The 15,885-nt window shown below is 45.5% G+C and overlaps 1 protein-coding gene across 6 annotated transcripts in view; it reads right to left on the bottom strand.

Moving 5' to 3' along the window:
• Positions 1-15,885, bottom strand: part of rptor (regulatory associated protein of MTOR, complex 1) — a 199,409-nt gene that overhangs the window by 125,299 nt on the left and 58,225 nt on the right. For all 6 annotated transcript variants that reach the window (XM_029776869.1, XM_029776872.1, XM_029776870.1 and 3 more), the window contains exons 5-6: positions 1,483-1,641; positions 542-688 (exon numbers count right to left, since the gene is read on the bottom strand). In XM_029776869.1, the coding sequence (XP_029632729.1) occupies positions 542-688; positions 1,483-1,641 (306 nt within the window). The remainder of the gene's footprint in view (positions 1-541; positions 689-1,482; positions 1,642-15,885) is intronic.

The following is a 15,885-nucleotide window of genomic DNA, read 5'->3' as shown; positions in this document are numbered from 1 at the left end:
AGATAAAGGCCACTGTGTTCTTGGGGACCTTCAATGCTGCAGACATTTTTTGGTACCCTTCCTCAGATCTGTGCCTCGACACAATCCTGTCTCGGAGCTCTACGGACAATTCCTTCGACCTCATGGCTTGGTTTTTGCTCTGACATGCACTGTCAACTGTGGGACCTTATATAGACAGGTGTGTGCCTTTCGAAATCATGTCCAATCAATTGAATTGACCACAGGTGGACTCTAATCAAGTTGTAGAAACATATCAAAGATGATCAATGGAAACAAGATGCACCTGAGCTCAATTTCGAGTCTCATGGCAAAGGGTATGAATACTTATGTAAATAAGGTATATTTTATTTAAATATATACATTTGCAAATATTTCGAAAAACCTGTTTTCGCTTTGTCACTATGGGGTATTGTGTGTAGATTCATGAGGAAAATTGTATGTTTTGTCCATTTTAGAATTAGGCTGCAACGTAACAAAATGTGGAAAAAGTCCAGGCCTCAATACTTTCCGAATGCAGTGTATATCTCTCTGTGCCACCCACCTCCAACTCCTGCTCTCTCTGCAGGGCGAACTGTTTGAAAGACTTGACGATGATGCCTGCGTTGGAGCAGTCGTAAACGAAGATGGAGGGGCTGCCCATCCACGTCTGGAGGTCGTACACAGACAGAGGGATGTACTGGGTGTAGTTCTACAGGACAGACAGGATGGGGGTTAGTAAACATTTTGGTAGACAACATTAGATGCCATGTTATAGCCACCTACAAGCCAGCAAATAGAAATGTTCTCTGTACATCTAGCAATTATTTGTTCAACCTTGTCCAAAATTTGTTTAAGATGTTGCCAAATCCTTCAATCCTCTTTCAGTACTAATAATGAAAGAAAGGGGGGGAGATGTGGTTTTAACTGTACGGCTGCGTCCCAATTCACTTTTTGGTTTGGATGTGGGAAAGCAATGAAAGTCCTGGTGCTGTTTCTGACTACTGTACTGGGAGATGCTCTGTGGTGGTGGTTTTAGGAGGTGGACCAGAGGGATCAATGGGGCCTTGGCACACCGTAGCAGACAGTAGGCGGCAGGGCTGGTTTTATAGGACTCATCATTAAGGGGAATAAAGAGAGGAAGAGAAGAGGAGGAGAGGCTCTGGGGTGTACTGGGGAGAGGCAGCGCCCAAACCAAGACAGGAGCCGTGTGTCATTTAGAGTGGGTGTTTCCTTGTGTGAGTTGTCCATAAAATAATGTATTTCTGTAATAACTATTTTTGTTGTTGGTGCGAGGGGGGTGTGTGTGTGTGGGATAACTTGTTTATGTCTAATATCAGTGGAGCCAATGGACCTCAATGTGTTTGTGTTCGTGTGTATTCAACGATTGGACTTTATTTGTGAGTCTTAGTGTGATTGTAGAGGCAGAAGTCATCATTGGACACGTGTGTGTGTGTATTATATAATATATATATATATATTTCTGCACGTGTGTGTTTCTCTCACCTTGTTGAAGACCCAGATCTCGCCGTTGACGGTGGGTCGGGGGACCCCGTGTCCATTGTAGTGGAAGAGGACGCGCTCCTCCTTGGCGTTGCGTCTCAGGGACGTACACAGCTTCTTCACCTCGTCTACGGTGGGGTCCAGACTCTGCTTGTAACGTGCCTGGGCAAGAGACAGACACACACCGAGAGAAAGAGTGAGAAAGAGTAGAAGAGAGCGTTAATATAATTTGATATTGTGTTGTGTTATCACGTTGCTACAACTACCTGGCCCTCATTTGATCTGACAACATGCGTTCGACTAGAGAGGAGAGGAGAGAGAGATGCATCGCAGTTTGAGAGTGTGGACAGACACATACACCATAGTTTAAAGTGTATCGATAAATAGACAGACGCGAGTGTAGAAATATGAAAACGGGGTGAAACGAGAAGCAGGCCAAACACACAGGTCTTTTCAATTCAACTCCCTCCTCTTTCATTCATCATTAAACAACTTTGGAGAAACAGAGAGCATGTGGATTGACCGTCCTTCCAGGACAATGCCTAGAGGACTAGAAATAACTAGATACAACTGAATAGCGGAGCTGAAAATAGGTTAGGGCTACGGGCAATGTCTCTTTTGTTATTCTATTTGAATAATACTTTTGTATGAGAAAGGAGGTGTATTTGCGTCATTGCTATCCTACCTGGGGAGAATAGAATAGACTATTGTGTTTGCTGTAATAGGCTTCAGTGGCATATTTAAATAATGCTCCTGCTGCTTTTAATTAGGGAAACAGGCCTCGAGGTCATTTAGCAATGAGAGCAGAGTGGGACAATGGCCTGCTTTGTGTGTACACGTCGTCATACAAATAGACTGTGTACATAGTACGCACATGGGAATCATACATGGGAATCATACAAACAGTCAAACACGGGTTCTCTCAAACAAGACACACACAAACCATCGAAACGTCAGTCACTTGTCCGCATCCTGTACAATGGATTAAAGTGAGCAAGAAGAAATCAATGTTTTTTTTGTTTTTTTTGTGCTCCAACTATGTTTTACCTCAAGAGACCTTTAGGAAGTTTTTCTTGGTAAGCCCTTCTCATAACCACTCAACCTAGTACGAGCCCGTTCCCACTCAGCCTAGTACGAGCCCGTTCCCACTCAACCTAGTACGAGCCCGTTCCCACTCAACCTAGTACGAGCCCGTTCCCACTCAACCTAGTACGAGCCCGTTCCCACTCAACCTAGTACGAGCCCGTTCCCACTCAGCCTAGTACGAGCCCGTTCCCACTCAACCTAGTACGAGCCCGTTCCCACTCAACCTAGTACGAGCCCGTTCCCACTCAACCTAGTACGAGCCCGTTCCCACTCAGCCTAGTACGAGCCCGTTCCCACTCAGCCTAGTACGAGCCCGTTCCCACTCAGCCTAGTACGAACCCGTTCCCACTCAACCTAGTACGAGCCCGTTCCCACTCAACCTAGTACGAGCCCGTTCCCACTCAACCTAGTACGAGCCCGTTCCCACTCAACCTAGTACGAGCCCGTTCCCACTCAACCTAGTACGAGCCCGTTCCCACTCAACCTAGTACGAGCCCGTTCCCACTCAACCTAGTACGAACCCGTTCCCACTCAACCTAGTACGAACCCGTTCCCACTCAACCTAGTACGAACCCGTTCCCACTCAACCTAGTACGAGCCCGTTCCCACTCAACCTAGTACGAACCCGTTCCCACTCAACCTAGTACGAGCCCGTTCCCACTCAACCTAGTACGAGCCCGTTCCCACTCAACCTAGTACGAGCCCGTTCCCACTCAACCTAGTACGAGCCCGTTCCCACTCAACCTAGTACGAACCCGTTCCCACTCAACCTAGTACGAACCCGTTCCCACTCAACCTAGTTTGAACCAACTAACTTTTTCAATCCATCAGTTCCCATTCAAGGACATCAGCATTTAACCCAAACAATCATTAGAAACACCAAGCTAATTAGCAATGAACCAATCAGTCCAATATGTATTTGTATTCAACGACGTCATCCATTCTCATTCGGCTTCAGAACACAGTGAGCCTTGAAAGCTAAAGTTGCTGATTGAGTTTGGTGCAATGAGATAGGACCGCAGTCTGAACACTGCCGGCGGATAGACACTCAACGATCCAACGTTAGTCCTTATGAGATTAAGTGTTATCAGCAGCTGCTAATTGCGTTAGAGTTGGGATTTCACAATCGGATGTACACTGAAATGTGAGTGGGGAGAGATGGGGTGGTAACTTGATCAGTTTAGGCTGACTAAACTTTCTTCAAGAGAGTGTGTTCGACGGAGAGAGAGAAAAGAAGAGGAAGAGGGAGAGAAGGAGAGAGAGAAAAAGGAAGAAAGTGAGAGAGTGAAAGCGTGTTTGTGTACATGTGCCCATCACACACTCAACTGCTGTTCCCCATCTTTACCTGAAGGGGGAGCCCTGGTACCCCACTGGGACTCTCCTTGCAGGTAAGTCAATATTCCCAGGAAGTCCTCCTCCCATCTCTCTTCTATCCTCCATCTCTCCCTCTCTGCAGCTAGCTCCCAATGCCCAGCAGTGTCTGAACAGTCCCATTGGCACTGAGCTGGGAATTTGATGTGCGTCTGCCCTTTCAGTTTCCGTCTGTCTCTGTTTAGTTGGCTCTATCGAGGTGTCCATGTATTGATCCATCACTCCTCACAAAAAAATCTGACTGACTCCATTGGTGCATGAAGTGGTTCTGTTGTTTCTGTCAATGTCAGGACAGATATGGTGCCTGGTGCACGTCAACCTGAACCGAGCTAAACCCTGCCCTGTCTGCTTCAAGGAACAGGTACCAAGGAAGGATACGGATAACCAAGAACACGAAAAGACAGACTCTTACAATCTCAGACATACTGATACCGTAAGCTACTCAAATACTCGCTCTCTCTCACACACACACACACACACACACACACACGGGCATAGCCTACACGGGCACACAGGAACACACATAGGCAGTCGGGCACACACACACAGAAACATTTTCCACTGATGGTGGACCTGTGGGACTGGGGATAATCCCTGTACTAGAACAAGGAAAAGCACAGAGCGTAACCAACCTCTCATCCCTGATCTGCTCCATAACAATAAGAGCATATGTCCCAAATGGCACCCTATTCCCTATGTAGTGCACTACCTTTGACCAGAGCAAGCTCCAAAGTGGTGCACGACATACGGAATAGGGTGCCATTTGGGACGGAACCAGAGTGAAGAGAAAAAAAACGGCACATCATTAACACACTAAACCTTTCCTAAAGCCATTCAACACTGAGGGGTGCAGGACGGTAAGCCCACAGGGACATTAGAGACTAAACTCACTCTGATTACAAAGGAAAAGATGGATGGTATTACCAGCCTTGCATAAATGTTGTGTAACAAAACTACGTGACACAGAGAAACATGATTGAGAATGAGGAGATACTACTACAGGCAGATTGTAAGCTTGTCACCAGTCTGTTTTTTTACCAGAAAGACTGACAGCTGATAATCTAACAGACTGAAGTTGCAGACCAAAAGCATGTATGCAAAATAAAACAATGCAAAATCAAAATTGTACTTGCATACTTTTTACAGATACATTTGCTTCTAAAAGCTCCAAATAACAAGCAAGGATAGACAATGTCTGAAGACAGTTTGTATAGTTGACAGCAGCAGTGGCTGTGGCACCCCGACTTGTTGTCAATGAACGCAAATCTGTTGAGTGCTGTGCCTTTTCCTGTCATTGGGAAGGGCTATGTTAACATTTCAGCACAAATACTGGGATTGTTTGGCTGAGAAGGACAACCACAAATCTAATAGGCAGAGAGAGAGGGAGGAAGCGAGAGTAAGAGAAAAAGAGAGTCATTTCTCAAGCACTGTATCATCTTCCTGCTTTCAGCTGCTCAGATCAATACTGCTGAGGAGAAATGATGCCAATGGTTTGATGGTGCGCGCACACACAATGAGCAAGCCTGTATTTCTGTTCACTTTCATTGCATGTTCAAAAACACACACACACACACCCTTTCATAGGTCTGTCAGTGATGACGTGTGATGGTGCGAAGTCAGCCAGGGGCTCCTTCACTTTGGGTCAATTGTCTTCTTCCAATTCACACCTCAGGAAATTGAAGAGACCCTTATGTTACTCCTGTTAATAGACGCATTCTAGTCACAGTAAAGGTTATAGGTAACCATATAAAAGTCATTCTATTTCTATGAAGGGTACTGTCCTTGCCAGACTGAGTAACATGATGCAAGTGTCATGACAGAATCTTATCACCTTGTAAAATGATTTTAATGAGATTCTCCGGTACTTTTGTATACTTTTTTGCCAGTAGTTCTGAAAGTAGTGCTCACGAGCCAAAAGTGGTCGCAGAAAATTGCGTCATATGTACAGATACATTATGTGCACAACTTTTTGCTCGCTCTCTCTGCTGTCTGTGCATCTTGCTAGCTGTCACTCAAACAGTGAAGGGTCTGAACCTCATTGGCTGAACTCGAATTGCAAGGGCACTGGCCCAGCTTCTAGTAAACAGTCGCTTTCAAACTAGGGATTTCGTGTCTAATTGAGGTAAGACAATAGTTCTCTTCATAGATAATGCATGAATGAACTACCCATTGGCACATCCAGCCCAAAGTGAGAGGTATAAAAATACTTACTAGTCACCAAAGTTCTGGATCACGTCTTTAATCCAGAGTGAGCTGGAAATAGCGAGGGGGACTAGAATTGCTTTTTACAGTTTTTTTTCATTTTTATTAAAAGGAATCAGTTTTCCTTGTCATAGTCATTGCATCCCTTTAGAGAGCTATTTATAACTTGCAAGAAATGCCCAGATCAACCAACCCATGTCAGCTAACGTTTTTAGTAAGGTTTTTTAGCCCTTAGATTGTTATGTTGGAGTCACTCAAATATCACATTAATACACATACATGGCAAAATGTATAGAATTGCAAAAAAATAAGCTTTAAACCTGCAGAATTCTCTCTCCACCAACAAGAGGGGTGTGAACAGTGTCATGAACAATGCATGTGCCCATTGAAATTGGTGTGGATCACTGGATGTTCCCCAATACAGGAAGGGAGGCCTGAGTGAAAAAGTTTGGGAACCCCTGTGTTAGACTATGTGTAAGAAGAATAAAAAATAAATCATTCAACTGTTCATGAACCAGCGCAAGGCCAGCACTGAGTAATGACAGGTTTAGGATGACAGATGACGCATCACTTCCTGGTTAGTATGGGTAAGTGGACAGACAGTTGATCTGGCGTCACCTTTTTTCCTTGTTGTCTGACGCCCTGGGGGCTGTAATCTGCAGCTGCATAGTCCTGTGTGTGTGTGTGTGTGTGTGTGTGTGTGTGTGTGTGTGTGTGTGTGTGTGTGTTTGTGTGTGTGTTTGTGTGTGTGTGTGTGTGTGTGTGCACGCGCACACGCGCACACGCGCGTCCACTCGGGAGGAAAAGGAAAGTTAACAGGTCGCTAGGATCCACAGACACACCCTGCAGCCCTTTGAACTCAAGTCAATCTAGTGACCAAACATTGGGCTTTGCCTGTAAATGCATTTCAGACACAGGGCCCAATTCCCTAGAGTAAACAGACACACAGGCAATTTGTGAGGGTCCATTTCTGTCAGTTGCAATGTGTAGTGGGGGAAGATAGTTCATAGTGTGTATAGTGTTTTGGCCCGAAAATAATTGACGTAATAAAATGATTTTGTTGTTTGTGTGGGTAGGTGTGGGATAACGGTCTAATATCAGGGGACCCTGTACGCACGTGTGCGAATACACTGTCTGACCGCATTTAGTCGACTGGTCAATTGTTTGGTCAACAGGCTGTTGGTCGACCGAGATTTCTTTAGTCAAGCAGAGGCAAGAAAAAAACATTTTTATAATGATGGTGTACAAGGCAAGTCTGATTGGCACCTGTCTAAGCAGACTGATCCATTGTGGAGGCTGTGGGAATGGCACCGCCCGTCACTAAGACATGTGCTACTGAAATTGTATATGGATTTTATGTAAGAGCAAATGGTGGAACACTAATATAAATGATATTATAACAAATTAGCTTTTCTCCCGTGTTAGATAGCAGTCGCTGTCCGCGGTTCAGAAACACATCAGTGCGCTGTTGAATTGGTGCCTTTTCCTAGACCATGTGCATAATAGCAAAGTTAACCAGCATATTGCAGCAGAGTTAGGAGACGAGCAAACAGCCCTTGCCTTAATTGTCTAAGAAAAGCGAGGAGAGAGGAAACCAACTTAATTAGCTCTATAAATCAATAGCCTAACGTTCATAAATCATCCATCCATCTACAGTACCAGCCAAAAATGTGGACACCTACTCATTCAAGGGTTTTTGTTTTACACTTTTTTTCCTCCCCAATTTCGTGGGTATACAATTGGTAGTTACAGTCTTGTCCCATCACTGCAACTCCCGGTATGGACTCAGCAGAGGCGAAGGTCGAGAGCCGTGCGTCCTCCGAAACACGACCCAGCCAAGCCGCACTGCTTCTTGACACAATGCCCGCTTAAACCGGAAGCCAGCCAAACCAATGTGTCTGAGGAAACACCGTACACCGGCCGACCGTGTCAGCGTGCATGCGCCCGTCCCGCCACAGGACTCGCTAGAGTGCGATGGGACAAAAGACATCCCAGCCGGCCAAACCCTTTCCTAACCCGGACGACGCTGGGCCAATTGCGCGCCTCCCCAGCTGCGACAGAGCCTGGACTCGAACCAGGATCTCTAGTGGCACAGCTAGCACTGAGATGCAGTGCCTTAGACCACTACGCCACTTAATGCGTGCTGATTGTGCCGTTACAGACTGGGATGATCGGGAGCTGATGTAGTAGTGGTGGCCAGCAGAATGAGCTGTGGAAACCTCCGTCCCCCAGTGGTGTGTGTCAGCCACAGGGGCCACAGACCACCATGTAATCACCACATAACTCTGCAGTGTACACTATGCAGCTTGCCCCGTTAGCACCACATAACTCTGCTGTTTTGCCGTGAAGGCCAGCATCACATGACTCTACCATGGCCACTGGGCTAAATACAACTAGACGCTACCATATATCTCTACCTCCGCCGTTGTATGCTATAAAGCTAGCGCCTCAGGCCATGACGCTACAGCTAAGCCCTTTGGCATCACATAACTCTACCTCAGACACAAATAACCCATCAATATGCCATAGCCAGCTCCAGTCTAAACACAGCTAGCTGGACCGGGAAGCCATTCTAGAGTTTTGGTACATAGCTCCAGTGAACAGCTTCAGAACAGAGGTCCAGTAAAGCTCTCTCTCTTCGTACAGGCCCAGCTGTCAGCTGCCCAATCCACCTCTTTTCTCTCGTTCTCCTCTAATCGACTCTAATCCAAATTTCCGGCTACAGCCGCTGGAATTACAATGGGAATTGATTGAGGGGCAGCAATGCCAGAGTCCATTCCTAAAGACCGAGTCTGGCAGAGGCTTGGGGACTTCCGGTGTGTGTTGGGGGATTGAAGTGGGAATTCTGTCCGGATATGCCAGGAAGAGAGAGGAGAAAAGTGGGGTGTGGTTAGGCGAAGAAGAGAGAGAGTTGTCTTTCAGGGTTACATTTAGAATGTGGGGCGAACAAGGGGGAATGAGGACACACACTGACACTAATCTGAGTGTGTAATTAATCCACCTCCATTCAGAAATAGCCTCTAATGCAGGGGTCTACCGGGCACACCGGTAGGTAGGTAGGTAGGTAGGTAGGTAGGTAGGTAGGTAGGTCGGGCGTGCACTCGCGCACACATCTCTTAGGTTATTTCAGTCACAAAGCGGATGTTTGTGGTAGAACCCCTCCCCCTGATTATGGTAAATGATGGGTCCTCAACATCCCAAGGGGTTTGGAGTCGGGTAGCGTTTCCAGAAAATACACACACACACAAACAAACAGGGGTGTGATATGTGAGCCTGTAGAGGTATCCAGGTCAGGTGTCTCCTGGCTACTTCAGATCTTTCCATCTGATTTAGGTTCCATTGATCAGGTAATAAATATATGTCTCCTTCTGCACCTCGGGGATCACTGGGTTATTATAAAGGTCCTGATCAATGAAGCCTCAAATGAGGGGAAGAGACCCTACAGGTTTTATAGTCCAATGAGTGTTTACTGGAAAGGTGTGTGTTTTCAGAAGTGTAGTTGTAGTGTGTGTCTGTGTACGTGTATGTCAGTGAGTGAGTGCAGTGAATGGAAGAGAGCCAGTGGTTACTGTATTTTACTATATACCGGTATTGATACACGGACCAGTTTGGGGTTTTACTTTACCTATAACAGTACTTCAAAGTTTGGTTTGTTAAATGTGTTTCGCCACTCCGCCGCGTGTAATGTCCGTTTTTAGAATTTACTCCGTTTTCTACTTGAGTCGTCTCTCTCCTTTGACACATACCAAATCCTGTACCATGTCACTCAAGGAGAGCAGTTTCTACTCTACCATCAGTCACAAGCACTTGCAGATGAAACAAGATGTTGATGACAACGATGCTGCTTTCCACTTTGTTTCTTAATACAAATCCGCAAGCGTTCGATATTTGTACTATTAGTTTGTGCATCTTACTGTCTGCAAACAGCTAGCTAGTTTAGTTTTTTCTTAGCAAGTTGTGGTTCAAAGAAATCACGCCGCTAATGCTAATCGCTAGTTAGTTGGCTTGTTAGCTAGCTAGCAAAATGTACTGGGTCAGAGCAAATGTAGCTAGCTAATACAGCCTGCTAGTGCAGGCCTAGATCGGCATGTTGTTTGTGCAACGATATATCCTCAATCAGAGAGGAACAAGCAAAGCATGAATATTTTAGCTACATGGAAGCTATATCAAGTAAGAGAAAACATTTAATGTAACATCTAATTAGAGTCCACTGAGAAACACTGACCAACACTTTGGTTCAAATCTTGTCACAATAACCCCTCTGGCTTTTTCTTTTGCTGTAATACTGTATTCAAAGTGCCCAATATATTCCAACTTTTGGTTGAAGTTGAATTGAAGAGTATAAAACAATCAGAATGGAGAAGGCCCCCATTAAAAACACTTAGAATGTATGTGTTGCCACACTAGGGTCATGCACTACTCAAAGCATATCATTAGTAAAACAAATCTCAAACGCAGTCAAATATGTGAACAATATTGTGGCCGTATCACCCAGCCCTACCAGTGACTAGCTATGAGCTAAATCAGATGTAACACCTCCGCACTTCCAGGAACACGGTTAGGATTTCCTCTTAATGGAAGCACGCACATTTGTGTATGTGGGTATGTGAGTGGAAGTGGTTGTTAAAGTGTTCTCCTCTCTAGAGCGCATGTGAAGAGTTGGCTAAGTTGAGTGTGTACAGTGTTTGTTACGTTTGGTGTATGGGTCGGTGTGTGCTTGTGCGTCTACTGACTGGGGCGGCTAATGAGGGCACTGTGGAGTTGTCAGCAGTACAGCTGGCACCTCAACCTGAAGAACAGGGTTCTGGCCAAATCACTGCTATGCTATAGTTGTACACACACCCCTCTCTTATTTGCAGACAACATCTGACATACAGCCAGCCGGTTCTACTACAGAATAGAATGCACATTACAATGCCATCAGCTTTTTTTCCCATGCACATAGTAAAGTGGGTGAGAGTGTGTATGCAGGTGTGCATGTGTGTGAGTGCAATTATACTCAGTATGCACTTTGCAGTCTCAATGTAAGACACAGCCCCTAGGTGAGTAGTATAGCCATCAGCAAAGCCATTCAAAATACTGGGTCAGGGGGGCTTAAATGATGCCTCTAATTGTAATGCCTCAAAACTGCTTAGTGAATAGTGTGTGTGTGTGTGTGTGTGTGTGTGTGTGTGTGTGTGTGTGTGTGTGTGTGTCAGGTGAGCTCTGTGTACACCAAAGTGTGTGTCAATGATTGCATGTCCTACTCCCTTGCGCTAAACACACACGGCCACCCCCGCATTCCTTGTGCTAGCTGCATTGGTAAACGGCAGAGAGCGTTCGCCTGCCCTCCCGCCCCATTCCAGGAAAAGCAGGAAAAGAAAAGAATAGCCTGAATCTCCTAGAAGTGGTATCTACCATGCTGATATCGAGACAGACATGGTGACATATCTTGAGATTGATACCAAGGACAAAAGTTCCGTATGAGAGGCTAAACACACCAAATTACATTTAATTCACTTTACAGACATGAAATCTAATTCAGAGAAACTAAAAGATTGCATTATTACACTTAAGTTCCACGAGGTGCAAAAGAAGAAGCTTAAAATGGCAGTGTAGGATGCTCTTGCCATGTGATGGGGACAGTGAGCAGGCAGACCTAATCACATTACAAGTTACAACACATCGCCACAGTGGTTGTGTTTTTAGGCCCCCAGTAAAATACACCATGACGGGATCATCTCTGTCTGTCTACATCTCACCAGCGTGTCCGCCTCTCGTGTGTACCTTTTCCTCTCCTCTACCTGCCCACTCTTTCTCCCTCTCTGGGACATGGTGTCAGTGCTGCATGCTTCAGTAATATTTACCCAGTAATGAAGTCTGGGGCAGAGCGATTGTGTGTCTGGAACAGAGTCCCTTAAGCTCAGCCTGCTGTCCTCAAACCTCCGAAATAGGGCCAATACAGAGTAAGGTATGCATCATTCATTCTTCATCTACACACATGAAAAATATGCCTGTAGAGAGGAGAGAAGGGATGGACAGAAAGCTAGTAAAAAGGTAAGAGAGGGTGAGAGAAACTTGGTGGGGAGAGTAAGACAGGAGAGAAAATAGGAAGATACAGTGGGGGAGAGGGGGAGCTGGCTCCAGAGGAAAGCAGATGCAGTCTAGGTGGTACAGGATGGAGGGATGAACCCTCTATTAAAGAAGACGATGAGGAGAGTGGTATTGGGTGGCAGGTCAAGAAATAAACCAGTAATGGAAAATGGAAAGGTAGGCTCAACCTTCAGAGAAGGTTGGGTTTCAAAAACCAAAATGGTATCTCTGTTGCAAAGCAATGTTCAAAGCAAACCACTTGGCCTTAACTTCCAATGTAACTAAATGAGATGCAATTCATTTAAATGGATACCACTGCATGAATGGGTTAACTAGGCTAACATTAATATAATGTCAAAAGATTAAAGTAGGTTAAAGTAGGTTCAAGTGGACCAAAGGACCAACTCAGTCTAACACTTAGAGATTCAATCTATACTGAACAAAAATATAAAAACGCAACATGTAAAGCATTGGTCCCATCATTCATGAGCTGAAATAAAAGAACCCTGAAATTTTCCATATGCACAAAAATCTTGTGAACAAATTTCTCCTTTGCCAAGATAATCCATCCACCTGATAGGTGGGGCATATCAAGAAGCTGATTAAACAGCATGATCATTACACAGGGGCACCTTGTACTGGGGACAATAAAAGGCCACTCTAAAATGTGCAGTTTTGTCACATAACAGTTTTGAGGGAGCGTGCAATTGGCATGCTGACTGCAGGAAAGTCCACCATAGCTGTTGCCAGAGAATTGAATGTTAATTTCTCTACCATAGAGAATTTTGCAGTTAGTCCAAACGGACTAAAAACCGCTGACCACACCAGCCCAGGACCTCCACCATCTTCACCTGAGGGATCGTCTGACCAGCCACCCGGACAGCTGATGAAACAGCCGTTTTTCTGTCTGTAATAAAGCCCTTTTGTGGGGAAAACTCATTCTGATTGGCTGGGCCTTGCTCCCCACTGAGTCCCTGCTCAGTCATGTGAAATCCATAGAGTATGGCCTAATGAATTCATTTTAATTGAATAATTTCCTTATATGAACTGTAAAATCTTAAATTGTTGCATGTTGCGTTTATATTTTTGTTCAGTATATTTAAATGAAAACCACTGCATCATGATCATGAATGGATTAACAAGGCTGAAGAAGGCTCAAGTGGACCATCCAGAAAGAGGGCCAAAGGGCCAACTACATACGGAGCATGAGTGTCTACCACCTAATGGTTCGAATCCCTGTCATACCATGGACTGTACATAGGTTGCCTTCCTAACGATAAGCGTGCTTACTACAGAGATAACCTACTCATCTATCCTGCCCCAGTAGCTATCGGTCTTCATTAGGCTGGCTTTAGTCACAGAGTGGCTGTGATGAATGGCTTCCTCTCTACTAGGCTACCTGGCTCCAGAGAGAGAGTCAGTGTTCCAAATGGGACCCGGTTCCCTTTCTAGTGCACTACTTTTGACCAGGGCTCATAGGGCTCTGGTCAAAAGTAGTGCACTTCATAGGGAATAGGTCGTCATTTGGGACACACACGGAGAGTAGACAAGCTCAACACCTTCAGTCTGCCTCTTTCTGTCTCTTCCTCTGTCTCGCTCTCTCCGTTTCCCCTCAGTCTCCCTGCATCTGTCCTTTCTTTCACCCTTCTGCTTTTTCAGACTGCAGGCTCAAATCACTTGTGTCCAAAAGCAATTTACAAGTGACCAAATGGCATTCATGTGTGTTCAGACAGCAGTCATTTGCTGACACGTCTACTGCCAGGTGTTAAAGTAATGACAGGTGTCTGTGCAGTGGTGTTGGCTGATTGGTGGTGGTGCTTCCCATCACTCAGACGTTGTGCAGCTAGCTAAGGTGACAGTGCCTGCCATGGAAGTTTCCCAGTCACGTCAAAGGATGATCCAACTTTCAAAATGAATCCTTTTTTGGCTAGCCACAACAGTCAACAACCGAGCTAGCTGTTTAGCTTGTAGGCACACTCACCAATGCTTCTGTAACCAATGAACAAGTTAGTTAGCAAGCATACGTTGTCAGATTTCCGACAGAGTAGCTAGCAAGCGACAAGACATTCCAAATAACAGAAGAAGAAAAAATAAAACACTTGATGGCAAATAAATCTAATTTGACCGTTCAGACAAGTGGATGGCCAGGAATCAGATTTCTATCTGATTTACAACCACCTATAGAGGTGGTTTAAAACTGATTTGAAAATATCAGATTCTATGTGCTTTTTGGCTGCTCAAACTACAGGAAAAATATCAGATGTGTCCGATTTGAGTCACTTCAAACTGCCCGAGTGTGAACAAGGCTTTATTACCTCTCCTCTTTCTCTCTGCCCCCACTCTTTTCCTGTCTTATTTCCCAGCACAGGAGGTTGTTTAAAAAGATCGTAACAGAGGTACAGAGGCAGTCTGCCTTGCCAGAACTTTAATTGTAGCTGTCCTGTCAAGAGACACAGCTGGTCAGATGGTTAGTCAGTCCCATTCAGAGGCTGAATCGGAATCGTCCCAATGGTTTCTGTCACAGGGTGGTGGGAAGGAGAGGTGGACACAGCAATGTAAGAGGTGATGGGAACAGCCACAAGTTCACACACAACTTCACCCATTGTCTTCCCATGCTTCTACAATCTGCACAAAGACACTTACCACCCTCTGAAGCTGGTACCAGAGTACGTCTCTGTATGTGTGGAACCTGTGTGTGCGGAATCATTTCTATTTTGCCGACTTTCTCGATCATCCCTACTTTTTCACACACACCCCTTCTCCCTCCCTCTCTCCATCCTTTCTCTCTCTATTTAAATCTCCGCTGATTAACTGAAGGGAAACTTCACAGAGAACAGAGTATTGTGAGAAGACTTCATTTAGAATGCAAGGCCTAGTTAGAGAACTGAAGATGGTCCTAAGAGGCATGAAGTTTAATTAATATGACAAACTAGGGAGTCCAAGGAAAGGTCGCAAATGATCGAGTGCACTACCACAAACAGCAAAAGAGATATGGAAGCTCAGCTCATACAAAGTGACATCCAGTCAGCCAGTACAGAAACGGCGTACCTCTTCTCCTCCTCCCTGTTTCTTTTATCGACACCCAGCTGCCCCTTGCTCTGTCCTGCCTATTGATTCACAGTGCCCAGGGCTAGCCCTGCCACGCTCCAGTCAGTGTCCTGTGCCCACCTCGGCTAGCACACACACAGACCTCTACTTTCCTCTTACGTGGCCACCGAAGCCTTCAGTGACAGGGGATTATGGTCACCCACACACACCTCCGCCACGCTCCCACATATTGCCCTGTGTACGACGGCCACCGAAGCCTTCAGTGACGGAACCAGAGGACAGAAACCGTTTGAGACAGACTGAATCCTATACAGTGCAGCGACAGCGTGCTGACGTGTGAGATTATGTGAGTCATGAACAAAGAGTGAATCCTCAGCGGTTTGTGTGTAAAATCACACCTGCCACGTCGAAAACGTGCGCGTTAGAGTCGTCGTCGAGGGGTCTCTCAGACCTTTCACAGGACAGATACTCCCTCTAGTACTTTTATTACTACCCCACCGTGGGGTTTACTGAGGGCTCAGATGGAATCTGGCTTCACGTTTTAATTAAAGCCCTGCGTGAAGCTTCCGAGAGGAGACCAAAGACGGAAAGAGAGAAAGAAGCTCTAATGATCAGCTATAAGGCCGC

This window comes from Salmo trutta, chromosome 14 (genome assembly GCF_901001165.1).
Source record: "Salmo trutta chromosome 14, fSalTru1.1, whole genome shotgun sequence".
NCBI lineage: Eukaryota > Metazoa > Chordata > Actinopteri > Salmoniformes > Salmonidae > Salmo > Salmo trutta.
Note: the sequence above shows the minus strand (reverse complement) of the source record. Positions and strands in the feature narration are given on the sequence as shown.